The 16,955-nt window shown below is 52.4% G+C and overlaps 1 protein-coding gene across 1 annotated transcript in view; it reads left to right on the forward strand.

The window, feature by feature from the left end:
- Nucleotides 1–16,955, forward strand: part of myo (growth/differentiation factor myoglianin) — a 68,300-nt gene that overhangs the window by 37,414 nt on the left and 13,931 nt on the right. Inside the window, exons 2-3 of the mRNA XM_077658815.1 lie at nt 10,442–10,653; nt 15,107–15,292. Of these exons, the coding sequence (XP_077514941.1) occupies nt 10,442–10,653; nt 15,107–15,292 (398 nt within the window). The remainder of the gene's footprint in view (nt 1–10,441; nt 10,654–15,106; nt 15,293–16,955) is intronic.

Below are 16,955 nucleotides of genomic sequence, written 5' to 3' on the forward strand. Positions count from 1 at the left end.
ATCTCGCTCTCCATCGGCGGCGTCAAGGTCGAGGGCGCTGCCGATACGGGCAGCCGAGTGCGCGCACTCGATTTGCCCACTCGCGTGCGCGGCGGCGACATGCTGCTTTGCTGCTGGGAATCTGGCGGGGCGAGGGCGGCGATACGCAACGGTTGTAACTTCCGTCTCCCTGGCCCGAGGAGCCGGAGGGGCGAGGTGTAACGAAGTCGATCCTTTTCGCTATCAACGCTCGGTCTCTCTTTTTCTGCTGCTTGCCGGGTTTGTTCCTCGAAGAAGGGGGAAGACCTCACTGATGCCCTGTTACTGCAGTAGCTCTATATGCCTGTTGTCGCCCAGCTGCCTTTGCACTGCGTCCCATGTGGGCACACCAGCCACTCGAGAAAAGCGCCATTGTATTGAGCACTTCGGTTGAAGAACACGTTGTTGAATAATTAACATTGCAGTGAACGTTTAATCATTATCACTACGCTTATTGGAATCACCGGTGTCTATACCATGCGTAGTGAGCGCGCCAGAGTTCCGAACTGAGGTACAGTCTCACACCTCGCGAGCGCCATACAGTTCGCCATTATTTTGCGGGCCCATTGGAAGGAATGGCTGTGAAGCTTTGAAAACTTTCACTAATACTATCCCTCTTTTTTTTTGTGGAGTTTTTCACACAGTGTTTCAAACCTCAAGAAGGACAAGGATGATCGCTAACAATACCACTGAAAGTGGCGCTTACCGTTTACTCTTAGCGCTTTGCGTACAACAGCGCCCTATTCTCGCGCGATGTTTGGGTCACTCGATGTGACAGTGGTATGCCGCGCGCAAGTTTTCGCACCCTTTTGGAGGGCAGATGCTGCTACAGTTACGCGGACCATCTGTATCTATACGATTTAGGCGAGTGACGGGGAAGTCATATTGCATAAGCTGGAGGCTTTTACTGCAGCGATTTACAGTGTACCAATACGCGGCTGGCTGAAACTGCCCCTCCCTGTATGCCAACCTTCAGGGTGCCGATTTCCCTACCCCTGTCCTTATGCATCTTGGCGTGTCTGAATCATGGTGTCGCCCCAACCGGACGATCAACTACGCACTGTATATCTCAACTGTGGATGCCCTGGACGCTTAATATACGACTAAAATTAAAATTGGTTTTGAGGGAAGGCAAACGCGCAGTAATTGTCTCCCGCTCCCGTCTGGGTGGACACCTCAACCACGAGCCGTAAGGAAAGGGACGACAGAGTACGTGAAAGAAGAAATGTAGAAAGAGGTGCCGTAGTGGCGGTCTCCGGAATAATTTCGACCACCTGGGGACCTTTAACTTGCATGGACATCGCACAGCCCCCCCCCCCCCCCCCCCTTGCGGAACTCTTCTCTGTCCTGCCGTAGTGAAACACTTTGATCCCAACATAGATGGGCGTTGCCCGCACTGTTTAGAGATCTGCGATATATTTTACATGGTGTGGCCATGTCCTGAGAATGCTCACCTTCCCCCTTCCCCTACCCGAGACGCATGGGATTCTGCCCTCCTCAAATGCTCCACACTGGGCACGAGACGGGGCCTCGTCTTGCGGTGTCCCGGACTATGGATACCGACTATGTAATAAGGTCTTCTGACTCCCAAACCATCTTTCTGAGCACTAAAGTTTTCACCACCACCACCACCTGCGACCGGGTTCGACACCGGGTACTCCGGCTCTATTGAAGAATTAGTTGTTTTCTGACGAGAGGAAATGACGTAGTAACTGTTTCACATCGTGGTAGACACCTCAGCCGCGCCGTAATGGAACGGGTAAATTAGGAGGGAATGAAAGAAGCAAGGTAGAAAGAGGGGTCGTTGCGGAAGACTCCGGAATGATTTCGAGCGCCTGAGGATCTTTTGAGTCACTGGAAGCTTTGCCATTTATCCAGTGAATCTACGGATCTTCAACATCCACCGACATCTTCGCCTCCATCAACCGGGTTCGAACCGGGGTACTCCGCCTCAGTTACCGAGCGCCTGAACCACTGAGCCACCAGGGCGAGGGAGGTGAGGCCAGCGTGGTTTTTCGGTAAAACCTTTTTCGCCGAGGGAGGGGGATAGGGAGGGGGAGCCGGACTAAATCTGTCCATAGCGAATGCCGTTATTGCGAGTGCGGCTACAAATTCTCCGCAATCTACGCGGTTCCCTACGTGATTCGGACACTGCGTGCAACGCTAGACGCGCCACCGCTTTTTCTTCTCCCATGAGGGAATGCCGAGCTCTCCTCCGAAAGCGGGGTCTTCGTTCGGGCGGCGGCTGCATCCGTGGCCGCAGCCAGCTGACGGGCGGCAGTGCAGTGGCCACTCGGTGCTACCGTGCAGTGGCACCCGGTCGAAAGCGACGCCGACGGAACCAGTTCGGCGGCCCTGTCCTCCTGGCAACAGCCGCGGCGCCGATATGCCGGCCAAACACTCCAAGGCGTCGAGTGCGGGCACGTGTGCCCACAACCCCCAACGTTGGGCCGCGCAAGTTTATCGACGCATTCCTTTCTCCGCGTCGGGCGAGGAGGGAGTAAGAAGAAGAAAAAAAGAAGCGGGTCGACTTGGCCGCGCTTCATCTACCCGGCCAGTGAGCGGTGCATGCAGCGACTTCATATTACGTACACGGCGGCTTTAGGAAACCGAAGCTCAAGTTTTCCGCGCCGCATTGCTAGCGGGCAGATGCGCGTGAAAATGAACAGCGCGGGCGACACACGTCCTTTAGAGAGCTACAGCGTACGCTTTGCACAGTGATCCGTTAACGCGTGCATATGCCGGTTTATCCAACTGCACCCCTGGCTGTCCGGGATCGCTTGTAGTATTTGCCGGCTGGCATGCAGAGAGAGTAGATTGTGTCAGCGCAGCGCAACGCTACTCTAAGTCGCTACCCAATACCACCAGCCGTCAACATTGCACGAGCGCAAGGCCCCGACAGATATAAGAAGTGGACGAACCTGGCCCAGACTCGAGGTCATGCCTCTAATAGTGCAATGCGCTCACGCATTCATTCGTGCCGGAAGCCAACCACGGAAGCGAAACAGATACCGAAAACCGCCCTCAAAAGCTTACTCACTGCCGGGAAAGTGTAGTGCATATGCCAGCTCGAAGGAGGGGCAGCAAGCGTGTGGGCGATAAAGACAATTAGCCCCCCCCCCCCCTCACCTCCGCCCCTCTTTCTTCCAAAAACGTTACAGCTCTTCTTGTGTGAATTTTGTCTTCGCACACCCGCGATGAATTAACCACTCTCCCGTATACGGAGAAACAGTGAACGCGGTCTCCGACGAGAATTCCGCAGTGACGTAACACAGCAGCCAAGTTCCATGAAAGTGTTGCTGGAGCAGCGTGATGTTGAAATGGAAATTGCATGCGCATCCAGAGATATATAGGTACACCTGCCTCTGCTCATCTGCGCTATGGTCGGATGCAAGTCAATAAGAAAAAAAGAGACTTTCCCCCGTCAAAGGACTCTCTTCCAGCCAACGACGTCGGCCGGTTCTCATGGACGTGAGCGTGAAAATGCAGGGAGTGCCCTGATAAAGCGGTGAGGCGACTACCCCCACAATGCAGGGAGTGGACTATTCCCTTTCGTCTGCCCCTCCCTGTATTGTCACACCAGCAGGTTCATGAGAATCGGCCGAACCCATTGGCTGCATGGAATGGAGTCCTTTGACAGGGAAAAGCCAGTTTTTTTTCTACTTGTATCTGGATATAGCGTCATCAGCACCTTTCTTTGGTAGCTCTGAACGAATCTGCGTCTCTTTTCGTTGGGCGTTTGTGATCGGTATTCGGTGATTTTTTTTTTTAAATCAAAACTCTAGCCTTCTGCACATGGTTACTGCATTCAGCTCCAGTTTCGATGCACTGATTCTTTATAAAATTCCAATTCTACTGTCCATTTAGAGATGAGGTAAGGGCATCTACCGTGCAAAAAAAAACAATTAAGAATAATATGCCGAACTGTTCATATCGAAGGTATTTAATTAACAATACTATCACGAGCAGCGCGTTATGTCGTTCACTGTGGACCTGTATTGAGAGTAGAACTTCCCTTGGCATAACACTTCCCTCTTCTTTGAGAAAAGAAGTAAAAAATCTCTGGAGCGACCACGGCACGCCTCATATCTCAAAAACACGCAAAAAAAAAACGGCACTACTAAGGCACGCGAACGCGATATATCTCGATACCAGGTTGCAAAGTGTTGCGATTTTTGACGCGGTGCTTTGAAATACGCACTGCCTATCATAAGATGTGCGGTTTTGCTGCCAGTACAGTATAAATAAATAAAAAATTGCTCGTGAAAATTAATGTACACTGCGCTTCCGCAACGCCATCGGCAGCGAAGCACGCGAGTATTGCGGCTAGGCTTTAGTTATGTTGGCTTCACCGCATGACAGCGATGTGGCGTGGAAATCGAGTACAAAGAGAGCGAATGCCATCCTCCAGCAACATCCACGTTCACCTCGACTCGCTTCCATCAGGTGCCTAACGCCGCGCATGTGAGCCCGTCTCCGCGCCCGCGAAAAGTGTTCGAAGGGAGGCGTCAGGAGAAGTGCCACTTGAAGGGATGCGGCGCGCCTTTCAGTAGTTGAACCTCGTTATAACGAAGTTATAGGAGTCTGGCAACTACTTCGTTATAGCCGTAGTTTCTTTATAGCCCGTCATGACCAAGTTTCGAAGGGGAATCGCCATTCCTTCGTTATATCGATTATTTCGTTATAAACCGCTTCGTTATAACAAGGTTCCACTATCGAGCGACCGGCGAAATTTGAGTTATACTGCGCGACTTTCCAATACTTTTGCACCCAATTTTGAAGGGGAGAATTTGTGCGTTCGAAATATATACAATAATTCGAAATATCCGGATTCGACATATTAGAGCTCGACTAGCAGCTTTTGTCTGAAAAAAAAAAAAAAGGCGACTAAATGACTGAAAGTGCGAAGCGCAAAGATCAAGCCGTGACGCCAGTCTCGAGAGAGTCTTATTTAGTTGCGCAGCGTGACGCCTATATACGTGACGAAAATACGCGTGAAAGAGCGAAATAAAAAGAAACCGGAAAGAGAGCTTCCTCCAACGTTGACACCCCACATTAGCGCCGGCTGACAATGTCTATGTGAAGCGGGCGCACGCAACCAGCCCTCGTCGCAAAGTGGGTGCCGCGCTGCGGCGTGCGACCCCGTGGCATTGTGCCTCGAGGCATGAGGCGCCGCGACCTTGGCGCCCGCGTGCGATTTCGCGCCCGCCTCAGCGGCGTCAGCGCGCGCCGCGGCCGGCTGCGCAACAGAAAGAGGCCCCTTCCATTTTGCATACGCAAGCGCACGCGCGGAGAGAAAGAAAGGAGGCAGAAAGAACCGCGGCGTGCCACGCATCTACCGGACGCACTGTCTTCTTGGCCGAGCCCCCGACGCTGGAAGGGAGGGGGCATATCGGGTTTCACTTTCGCGCGCAGCCCAACGCATGCAGCCGCTGCGCCAGCTTCAAGGAGCGAATGAAATGAGCCGCCTTGGTGATGAAGCGCCGTCCGCGCACGCGGACCTGCCATACACATATATGTGCATGGACGTAGAGGGAACAAGGTCTACTTGTGGGACATTGTTTCCACTTGCTGCCTCGCGTTTTCCCTTTCTGCGGCTCGCTTTGCCAAGAGTATAGAGCGGGACATTTGGTTCCAGAGCTTTCAAGTCGGTTTGGGAGGAGATTTGTTAAATAAAAAAAATGGAAACGTAACTGAGTAGATTGAAAAACAAATTGTAAGGGACACCATCTCCGCCTTAAAGGTATGAAGCGATAGCGTTAATGGATCAATGCTAATATACGCGGAATCTGTCATTATCTTTACATTCATAGATGACTGGGAGTTCTCATACCACTCCTGGCAGGTGCTGCCACCGGTGGAGCTTGTGAGGCCCGGGTTGCTCGGGGAGACCAATCTCTCGCTGCCAGTCATTAACTGAACTGCCACGGTGGGCTGGTTGTGATTACGTCACAAGGTCGCGCGACCTACTGCCACCTAGGGGTAGGGTGGCCCACGGGGGCTACCGTATACTCTGACCCATTTTTCGCCGACGCCGGATTTCTGCAGAACGGAAACCTTAACGCTATCGCGTTAACAAAGCCATTGAGCCCTGATGCGGGTGGGGAGGAAGAGGCTTTGAAGTCTTATGTTTACTCACGTACTTGACACACTCTTCTGCACTGCAGTGCTGGGGAGGCAAAGGTCGGGGAAGTGTGCCGCAAGCAGAAGTGAAAGAGAAGCGACATATGCACGCGCACTGTCGTCGCTGTGTAGCCCGAAGTCATACCGACAGTGTTGGGCTTCATCGCATTCAATAGGAATTGAGCTATAGATGTCTTCTCCATAGATGCCTCGGAAATAAGCCTGACCTTCAGAACTACGGTTGATCCGGAAGGTTAACATGACATCGTGACACGAAACGGACCGTTCCGTCACGAAACGGACCGTTCCGTGTGGATGACGTTGGGCGATATCAGTTGTGCCGAGCGCGATGTGTAGGGATGGATGGTATTGTAAGTCTTCGAAATCGTATTTCCGTTGCACGCAGAGTGCTTAACTGGCCTCCGCGGTGAGGGCGTTCATTATTAATGAGACCCGTTCAGAGGGACAACCTTGGAGCCCTTTTCGCACGTCAGGTGTAGCCTCAATAGAATATGTCATACGAGGTTATCCAGGTGGGCCTGGGAAAACAGGTAGACAGCAAACAATGTGGTCCACGTTGTACTTATCTGAGCAGCCTTGTATTCTGTCTAAAATATACTCTATATAGTGCACTATACTAGGCGTTATAGAAGGTTCTGTTATTAGTTCATTGTGTTCAGATCGACCCGAAAAAAAAGTGAAGGAACATCAACGTAGCGTCACTCTAACGCATTTGCTTTTGTAGAGAACGCACTCTGATGCACATACTAGGCGTAATATAATGTTCCGTTATTATAGAAAGATACAACTTAAGGACGAAGCGGCTCTTCCACGTCATAGGACCCCCTTCCAGCCAATGGCGTCGGCTGAATCTCATAAGCTGGCTAGCGTGACAATGCAGGGAGTGTCAAATGAAAGGGGGAAGTCCCCTCCCTCCATGGTCGGTGATAGTCCCTTCCCTGCATTTTCACGCAATAAGGGCCATGAGAATCGGACGACGCCATTGGCTGGAAGTGGGTCCATGGTCGCGGAAAAGAGGCTTCGTTCTTTAGTTCTATCCGACTATAGTTCATTGTGTTCACATCGGCCTGAAGAAAATGGCGGAAGATGAAGAAAAACGCTATAACACATCGCTCTGGGTTCTGATTTCTTCGACATCTTTCAAAATTCGTTATTTGTTTTCACAATTTCTCTATTTATACTTACGAGCCACTTGAGATAAATAAACCTGGATGAGTTTTGTCCTGTTTGCATATGCACCAAACCCTGGCCAATCCCCCACCGTAAGTATGTGTCATCGCTTTTGAGGCAGCAACAACAACGACCCCCCATCAGAAGTAGAAAATAGATAGGGTTCCCGATAGCCTCGATAGGGTTCTCTGGACTCGAGCTCGCTCTCTAAAGCACGTGTATGTCTTTATGGCTCAGAACACTTCTGCTTTGTATACCCATGCTGCTCAGTTTTCCTCAAGGCCCTATAAAGATACCTGCATTTATAGAAAGCGTTTGCAACGTACGTTTTTAATAGTTTTTCTTCTCCGGTAATTGCCGTCCGGTGGTTGGGCTATATGCACCGCAGATTGCGGTGCACACATTTCTCTTTCTTTTAATCCCTGTGCGAATGTGAAGAGTAGCAAACCGGTCTCCTAAAGTTCGCACACACACCTGTCGGAACCTGACACCCGCGCTGTTTCTGTGCTGAGCTTGTTTCGTTTCTCTTCAAGCGCTCGCTCCCTTGCACATAATTTCAAGGCTGTCACGTGTAGGTATGCATGCACGGTCATTCGACGAATGTGGAAGACGGCAACCCAGAAGTGCGTAGTTTTCCCCTCTCGCTTTATTCTCCCCCGTATGTGTAGGAAAAACACAGGATGCCACACGCTCTTAATTGCACGTTCATTCCCACCGAAGACGCTCCAACAGCTGGGCAAACCCGTTTTCCCGGAGGAGGTATGGGTACATAACGAGCGGGCCCGTCTCCGTGACAGGAGTTACAAGATGCGCACTGCAGATCGAGAGAAAAGAAGAAGAAAGAAGCAGAGAGAGATTATAGATAGTGAAAGTGTATACACTTAATTCGCCTGTCGACCGAGAACACGTATGTAAGGGGCGACAACTATAGAAACATGCCCGCATAGGTATGTATGTACGCGAGCGATTGCTCACTCAGATAAGGAAGGCAGCATGGCGACACAGGTATACGCGCGCTACCTGAATTCCAATAAAACCGCGCTCCTGCAGAGCGCACCAGCTGTCCGCTCTTCCAGCCCCCAGGGGGCAGCGGAGGGGGTTTGTATGTATACACAAACCTCGAGGCGCTTCGAAATAAGGGAGGGTGGGAGGAGGCATATCTTTGCCGCTGTCAAGGCTGCTTGAATCCGTCGCTTGAGGCCGCAGGTGATCGCGCTCGCGCGCGCGCGCGCCAGAGGTCAGAGATTCATGTCTCTCTCTCTCTCGAGGTTCGCCACATATATGTGTACGCGTTTGATCCTTCTGCGGCGCACGCACGCTCGGTTGATCTGCGCGGTGCTCCGGATCCGGTCGACGTCGGCCAAGTTCGCTGTCCCCAAAGCGGTGGCGTTCGAGGTTATCGGCGCCGCATCTCCGGGGCTGCTGTCGTCAGGTTTGCCCCTGCTGGTTTGCATGCGAGGAGGCGCGCTGCCCTCGCGAACAACGCTCCGCGGAGCGCGACCGATGCCGCATGCATGCTAACCGCTCCGCTCCCAGAGCTCTGCTTGTCACGTTGCGTTATTTAGCGCGCCGCTGGTTTGGCGGCGCTGCGGGGTCGCGCCGCGTGCGTGCGCTATCTGGCCGTCCATCTCGCCTTAATCGAGCTGGGGACGTCGAGTTGATTGCTCTCGCGCGTGCTGCTGCCGTCTCCCCGGCTGCGTGGCACTTTGAATTGCGCCACTCCGCGGTGCGGCAGCTATGCATGCGCCAAGGACGGAGCGCGGCTATTCGTTCTGGGCCCGGCGTTACCTTGCGTTGTTGCGCGAAATTCCGAGCGGCATTAAATTGCCGCGCTGCAGCCTCCGAGACGATCTCCTGGCAAGACCGTGACCGCTCTATATGCATTGTGCATGCATGTATAAGGGGCGCCATGCTTGGCACACGCGCTTGCAAAACGCACACTGCGCCACTGCTCGATATGTGAACAGCTTGCAGAGAAAGAACTTGTTTATGAGAACGAACACAAACTCAGTGTGACCTTAGTGAAAACAGTTTCTTCTATACGTTCGTCTATACGGAGGTGTGAGGATTCACTGCGGCGCATTACCCAGCGTTAAAGAACCAATGTATACGCTTGCATACGCTCGTTCCAAGCTTGATCAAAAGCAATCGATAAAAGTCATAACACCTGTAGGCTAGGTAAATGTTGTACCCTGCACTGTTGCTTGAACGAGACAGCATTGTGATCCATGATCATGGGTTGATGAAATTGTTATTCGCTTGCGGCTTTCGGGGGGAGGCATGGGGGACAGGGTTTCACGATATATGTATTCTGCGTAGTAATTCGTTGTGAGGCTAACTTGAATTTCGCGGTCTCTCTGGTTATTTTGTGCCACATGATCTTTGCTCTGTACACTGTATATCTTATGTTGTGCACAGACCGATTGCGCAGTCAGTCGTTTTTTTTTTTTGCGCGTTATTGAAGAAAACTATATCAGCGAATGAAACAACTGAGAGGGATACTTGAGCTCTGCGGTTCCTCTTGCCCACGCAGACACGGACACTGTTTCGTCTTTCAAAATCACAATCGTTATCTGCAAGGCGACGCGACATATATAAAGTCCCGCTTTAACCAAGTCGCACGAACGCGTCTGCGTGGCGAAGCGGTTGCGTCTGATCGTAACCCGAGGGGCCCGAGGGTCAGGGGTTTCCGATGCGCCGCTGGTGTGGATGGCGCCATCTATGGGAGCCTCTTGTAATCGACTCAGATATAACTCAAGAACGAAGCGGCTTTTTCCTGTCAAAGGACCCCCTTTCAGCCAATGAAAGAGGATAGTCCCCTCCCTCCATTGTCACACGGCTCCCTGCTTTGTCACGCTAGCAGACTCATGAGAACCGGCGACGCTATTTGCTGGAAGGGGGTTCTTTGATGAGAACAAGTTGAGTATTATTCCCGACTATAGTACTTACTGTTGTGCCACGCCAACACAAGGTCTTGACGCTTTCGCGTAAAAGATAGAACTTGGGATATTACCATGTAACCCGAGGAAGAAACACGTGACGTTTCTGCTGGGCATCGGCAGGGTTTCGATGCCGGCGGTGACACCTTTATCGTTCCCCCCTCTTGCAGCGCCCTCTGAGCTGAGCCTGCTTCCGGAGTGGCAGGCGGTGCACTTCTGCTTCTCGGAGGCGGCGCTCAACCTGCACGTGTCCAAGGCTCACCTGTGGGTGTTCGTCAGCTCGAACCAGTCGCTGTCCTCAACGGCGGCCGTCTGGGTCACCCTCTACCAGGTGGCCAGGGACGCGGCGCCGCGATCGCCGGTCGGCATGCACCTCGTCAAGGTGCGCGCTTACTTTCAACATGCAGTGCCAACGATGTATTGTGTATCTGGCTGTCCCACCTTCTGTGAGCCATTGGTAAGGAACTGCCGAGTGTTTACGCCCTGCCTGCTGCCGAAGGCTGTCGACTTGCTGCTGGCTGTCTTTTGCTAAAGGCCTACTATATATATATATATATATATATATATATATATATATATATATATATATATATATATATATATATATATATATATATATATATATATATATATTTCACCGCCGATTGGCACAACGGGCTGGTAAAGGCCTACAGTGGAAACATGCGAGAACTTTTAGTACATGTTTTAGCACACCATTACCGTTATATGCTGTTATCGCCACCGTCGGGCGCTGCCTACGCAATAGTTTTACTAACTGCGCACGCTCGCGAAACACGCGCCGAGCTTGCTCTCGAAGGCGGTCAACGGTAACGCTAAGCTAAAACGACTGAATAGAAGAGAAACTGTACCAATTGGTTATGGCGCATTCCAATCACCGAGCTGATCCGGAGCAGGTGTTCTGGCTCCGAAATAATAATAATAATAATAATTGGTTTTCTGGGGAAAGGAAATGGCGCAGTATCTGTCTCATATATAGTTGGACACCTGAACCGCGCCGTAAGGGAAGGGATGAGGGAGGGAGTGAAAGAAGAAAGAAAACTCGTTTTTCAGTGGACGATTCGGATTCAGGTCTTGTGTTCCAAACATGGATCAGGAGCCCCTTGGTCCGCGCAGCCCTGAACGTGTCTTGGTTCCCGTCGTCAGTTCGGATTTCCCGACGCGCGCCGCGGCCGACGTTGACCTCCGCGGATTCTGATCAGCGATGTTCCGAAAAACCGATATGCCACTAGTTTCCGCCGCATTCAGTTTGCTTCGAATGGTCTTTTTTTTTTTCTGCGCGCTAAGCAAAGAGCGCGAAGTGCTAAATTTTCGCGCGGCTAGAACGCGTGTTTCGAGCACGCCGCGAGCCTGGCAATGTTCCCGCACTAGCCGTTCGCATGGTGCACTCTGCCGCGGTCGCTATCAGCGCGCGTGAACGGCCGCAATCTTGCATCGTCCTCCGGGGTGTCGCGTCGCGCTTCCTTCGAAGCGGGGAAAGGCGTTGCGAATGAAACTGTATCTCTGCAAAAATTGCGTCATTTGTAGTACTTTGCGATGCTTCCTACTTGAGACTTCTGCCGCATGTACTCCGAAGAAAGTTGAGTGATAATTTCTACTAAGCAGTTAGATAAATAAATGCGTAGGAGGAGCCGCCGCGGTGGCTGAGTGGTTATGGGCTGCCGGCCCGAAAGACGCGGGCTCGATCCCGGCCGCGGCGGTCGAATTTCGATGGAGGCGAAATTCTGAAGCCCCGTGTGCTGTGCGATGTCAGTGCACGTAAAAGAACCCCAGGTGGTCGAAATTTCCGGAGCCCTTCACTACGGCGTCCCTCATAGCCTGAGTCGCTTTGGGACGTTAAATCCCCCATAAACCATAAAAATGTGTAGGTGGAAAATGCCGAGCGACTATCAAAAATGTTGCGAATTTCAGCATTACTGATGGTGGCGCAGCCCCGCCTCACTGTGATGTTCGGATATATGAGGCAATGCGGCAGCAGCTGCCAGAACTGGGCTGTGGCAAGGCTGAACTTGGGGTGTAGTAGCGAGCGGACGCTGTCGTGGAAGGTCAATTGAGAAGGTTGGGGGGGGGGGGGGGGGACTATACACTCATGTTCTTCACCTGTGTGGGGCAGTGCATGCAAGATGTTCCCACGTGCGGGCGCCCCACTCCGTTAAATCGGCCAACGTCCAGCAGCGTAAAACACGCCTTCAGACGACCGACCGTGAACGTGTTCACTGCTGTATGCACCCTGTACCACTTCTCTGGCCCACATCAGCTGGGGCCGCCGCGGTGGCTCAGTGGTCATGGTGCCCGGCTGCTGACCCGAAAGACGCGGCCTCGATCCCGGACGCGGCGTTCGAATTTCGATGGAGGCGAAATGCCCAGGCCCGCGCACTGTGCGATGTCAGTGTGCGCTAAAGAACCCCAGGTTGTCGAAATTGTTCGGCGCCTTCCGTTACGGCGTTTGACCCCACGTGCAATGGAAAAGACGTATGCATATAGCGTGCCTTACGCCTTCAGAACTAAACATAAAGAAAATGGTCTAACCTAAACAATAAAGCGACTCCCGCCACGCGGCGAGCTGAACCTCTACGGAACTGAACCCGCTCGTGTAATATCTCAGCTGTCACACCCCTTGCTGTTCACGGTGATGGCTCATGCAGCAGCACCCTGGAGGGCGAGCGGAGGGTGCGTTAAAAGGCCGGTCGCCATGGCCTCCCACCCCCTGACACCCGCCGTTCGTTTTTTTCATTCCTTCTCTGCGTCTCCCTCCCGCGGCGTGCCTCGTAAACCGGTTCCGGCGCGCTTCCCTGACGAATGGTGACAGCAGGGCCCCTCCCTCCTCGCCTAGCTTTTGTTCGCTGCGCCGCCCGTTCTTCCCTTTCTCCCTTTACCTTAATTATCGGGGTTGCGATTCATTGGCTGCCGCCGAACAGTGCGCGCAGCCCTTGCTCTGTGCAGAGAGCAAGACTGGGTTATCTGCTCACGATTAGTACGTATACTATATAGCTTGGTTTACATGAATGCGATAGCAGCGCATCGTATCAATTTTCTTGCGCATTGCAATCATTTAAACACGCCTTTAAACACACCAAATGCGCCAAGAGCGCGCCTATAGCAAAGAAGACTGCGCTCAAGGCGGAGGCGGCCGGCCCCCTCCGCCGCGTGCACTGAGCATGGCGCCACCGTTCCGCCAGACTTGATGCGGTACATGTAGACAGAGGCGCGTCAATGCGCCACCGTCGTGTTAATGTAAATGCGATCGTCACTCCTGTAGTCAGGTACAAGTCAAGAAAGAGCCGGCGATTGCCCCATCAAAGGCTGCCCTCCAGCCAAAGGAATTGACCGGTTCTTTTTCACTTCGTGGTGGCAGAGTAGCAGAGGCTGGGCAGAAAGGATCAGGCGACAATCCTCTGTGCCGATGTCGGGGGGAATGGGTTGTTCGTTGTCCGGGCTAGGGGTGCGGAGGGGAAGGTTGGGGAGCAGGTGCAGGGTAGGTATAGTCGGATACAACTCAAGAAGGAAGCAGCAAATTCCTCTCAAAGGAATCCCTCCAGCCAATGGCGTTAACCGATTCTCCCCGCCTCCTTGACCGATCCCCTTGGACCTGTTCGCATGAAATCGCAGGGAATGGAAGATGAAAGGGGAATAACCATGGAAAATTCAGCGCAACAAAGGTGCGATTACAAAGGAAGAAGTCACAGACGAGAGCTCCCCTGTGACTTCTTCCTTTGTACTCGTCTCTGTTGCGCTGAATTTTCCAAGATACATCCTCTCCAACTCGCCCAGCTCAGCATAATCGTGCAATGACCACGGCTTAATCTGATTAATCGCGGCATCGTGAAAAATCGGTCGATGCCATCTGCTCGAGGGTATCCTTTGAGGGGCATGTGCCGCTTCGTTCTTGAGTTGTATCCGACTACAGCGTGACAATGCAGGGGCCGGCATGAAAATGAAAGGAGGGGACTATCTCGGGCTATGGGAGTGAAAAAGACTGTCCCCTTTCATGTGCCACTCCTTGCATTGTCGCACGAGCAGTATCGTGAGAATCGGCCATTGGCTGAAAGGGGATTCCTTGAGGGAGATTTAATAATAACAATAACTTGTTTAATTCAGTAATTGATGGGGGAGACTGGGGGTAAATGTCGCTCGAGAAAGAGCAACTTGACTTTATCCCACAGCCTCCCTTATAAAGCCGGCAGCGCAAAGTGTTGAGAAAACAAAAATCTTCAAAACACAAAATGTTCACAACACAAAATATACAGAATAATGCACTTTGATGCGAAATATTCTCAGAAGTAGCATAAAAAGAGAAGAAAAACACCCTCTTTATTTATATTGTAAGTAAGGACTCATGAAATGTTTCCATAGTGTTCGTGCAGAAGTGCTTTGTAAATCAATGTCTATAATTTAAGGAATGAATTTAAAAGCGTTAGCAGTGTGTATGATATTTTTGTGTAGAATAATTTGCCCGGTCAGTGACCACCTTTCACTGTTCCGTGTACCGAGTGCCGTATACGGATGACTGTTTTTTTTTTTTTTCTAAATCCGATAATTCATGAAGAAACTTAAAATTTTCTTTTAGTTCTCGCTTAAAGCCCAAACTTGGATTATGAAGATTAAACACGCGTATTACATTTGCTTTCAAAAGTATTCCTGAAGTATGGGAATTAAATGGTACATTAAATAGTGCCCGAACAAACTTTTTTTTGCAGTATAATTTGCAGCTTCCTTTCTTCCTGGCATGCTTTGAGCTTGCGCTGGCTCCTTTTCGCAAATGCGGCGCTTCCTCGGGTGTCACGGTCCGCGTGTGACGCTGTGCCTTCCTCCTGCAGGTGCGGACGAAGGAAGAGAAGGGCAACCTGCGGCGGGGCTTCTGGGTGCAGCTGGACGCCAAGAAGCTGGTGTCGCACTGGTTCCGGCATCCCAGGGACAACCTGGGCCTCGTGGTTCACGCCTACGACGCCGAGGGCCGCAAGGTTCACGCCATCACCGAGCCGCCGCTGGGAAGGGAGGCCCTGGTCAGTGCATGAGCGCCGCTGTTGTCCTCCGCCAGCGATCCGTTTAGTTTCGGGAGACGCGAAAAAAGCGCATGCCTCTACGCCGGTACGGCTTGCCGTGTCCTCGGGTATTCGTCGACAGCTGCAGAGGTGTAGCTGAACACGAACCAGCTCCTCTCACTTCCTATCTGCTTTGCTTACCTGTTATCAGTCGCGTGTCGACGGCTGCGAATGGCAATAAGGGCTAGCCTGTCGAACTGTCCAATGCATTTCGCAGTGCGTGCCCAGCGGCTCATTGACTCTGCGTGTTAATAACAACGCTACTATACACAACAGTTTGAATCGTCGGCCTTTTTAGCCGGTTTGCTTCGTAATCCATCCCGCGGTTGTGCACAAAGCGAAACTTGGCTCACACGGACTCATTGACGTTCAGTATGCACCTGACTCGCGCGGTCGGTGCAGGAGCTTTGTTCCCTGCGCTGCCCCTCGAACGTCCATTCCCTGGTTTCCCTTTCGTCCAGCGGGCACACTGTGATCGTCCGAGCCACCCCCCCCCCCTCTTTCGCTCTTGGAGCAACCCTATAGCGAGCAGTGTGAACGCGGCCGACGGCACGCGCTGACCTCCGGGCGACTTTGGCGACACCCGATCCCGCGACGGCGCGCCGAGAGGACGCTGACGCTGCTGTCGCGAAGCTCCATGCCGCCGGCGCGCCGCGACGCTGCCTTTCTTCAGCTGCTGCTTTCACGTGCCCCTCTCTAAATAACGACGCAACCCGCGCGGGCTGGTGGACACCGGGCCCGTGGCTCTAATTCAGCGCAAGCATTCTTCCGGGCAGGCGCGGAATGCCAGCGTGCACAAGGACGCTGCCAAGCCGGCTCCGCTGTTGTTGGCCTCCCGTGCGGCGCCGTCGTCTTTCGTCAGCCAGTGTGGGCATACCCGTGCACGCTGCATGCTGACATCGCTCACTGTGAAGAACTGAGTCGCGCTAACTCGCAGGCATCCACGCGTGGGAGTCCACCCCGAGGTGCAATGCCCTTGTGTCAAGTGCCGCAAAGTGATGGTGCCTACAGGGATAACGCACCAACCTCGTTCGTAAAGGGTCTCTTGAAAGGCAACCACTGTACCCCGTTTATTCCAACGCGGCAATCTACAGTCATCTGCAGGCTGACAACTTATGGTTCTGGCCTCAGTGAAAGCACCGAATCCAGAATAATGAATTCTTTTCACAGGTCATCGTATGTATCGTATTTACTCGAATATTGGTCGATACGCAGTGTCGACCCCAAATTTCGGAAACAGGAAGACAAATTTCTGTCTAAAAGTTAAAAGATTCGGCCAGAGCCATCGTTGCTCGCAAATCCCACTCGGTGACGGCGGCTGCTTAGCGCAGTCGCATCGTACACACTCTATCTGCATGCATGGCGTTCCTATAGACTGTGTACAAGTCTGGTCCGAGCCGGCACGTTCAAGATCCGCCCCCTTCGCTTGTGTCGCTGGCGCCGCTCCCTCTGTCGCTGTCCTCGCACGGCACTCTGCGCGAGAAGCTTCAGCTTATTTTCTAGTCGAATACAACTCAAAAAGGAAGCGGCAAATGCCCCTCAAAGGGGCCCCTACAGCCAACGGGGTTGACCGATTCACCCCCTTCACCGATTATTCCCTTCACCGACCCCTTTGGACCTGAGA

Source organism: Amblyomma americanum, chromosome 3 (genome assembly GCF_052857255.1).
Source record: "Amblyomma americanum isolate KBUSLIRL-KWMA chromosome 3, ASM5285725v1, whole genome shotgun sequence".
Classification (NCBI taxonomy): Eukaryota; Metazoa; Arthropoda; class Arachnida; order Ixodida; family Ixodidae; genus Amblyomma; species Amblyomma americanum.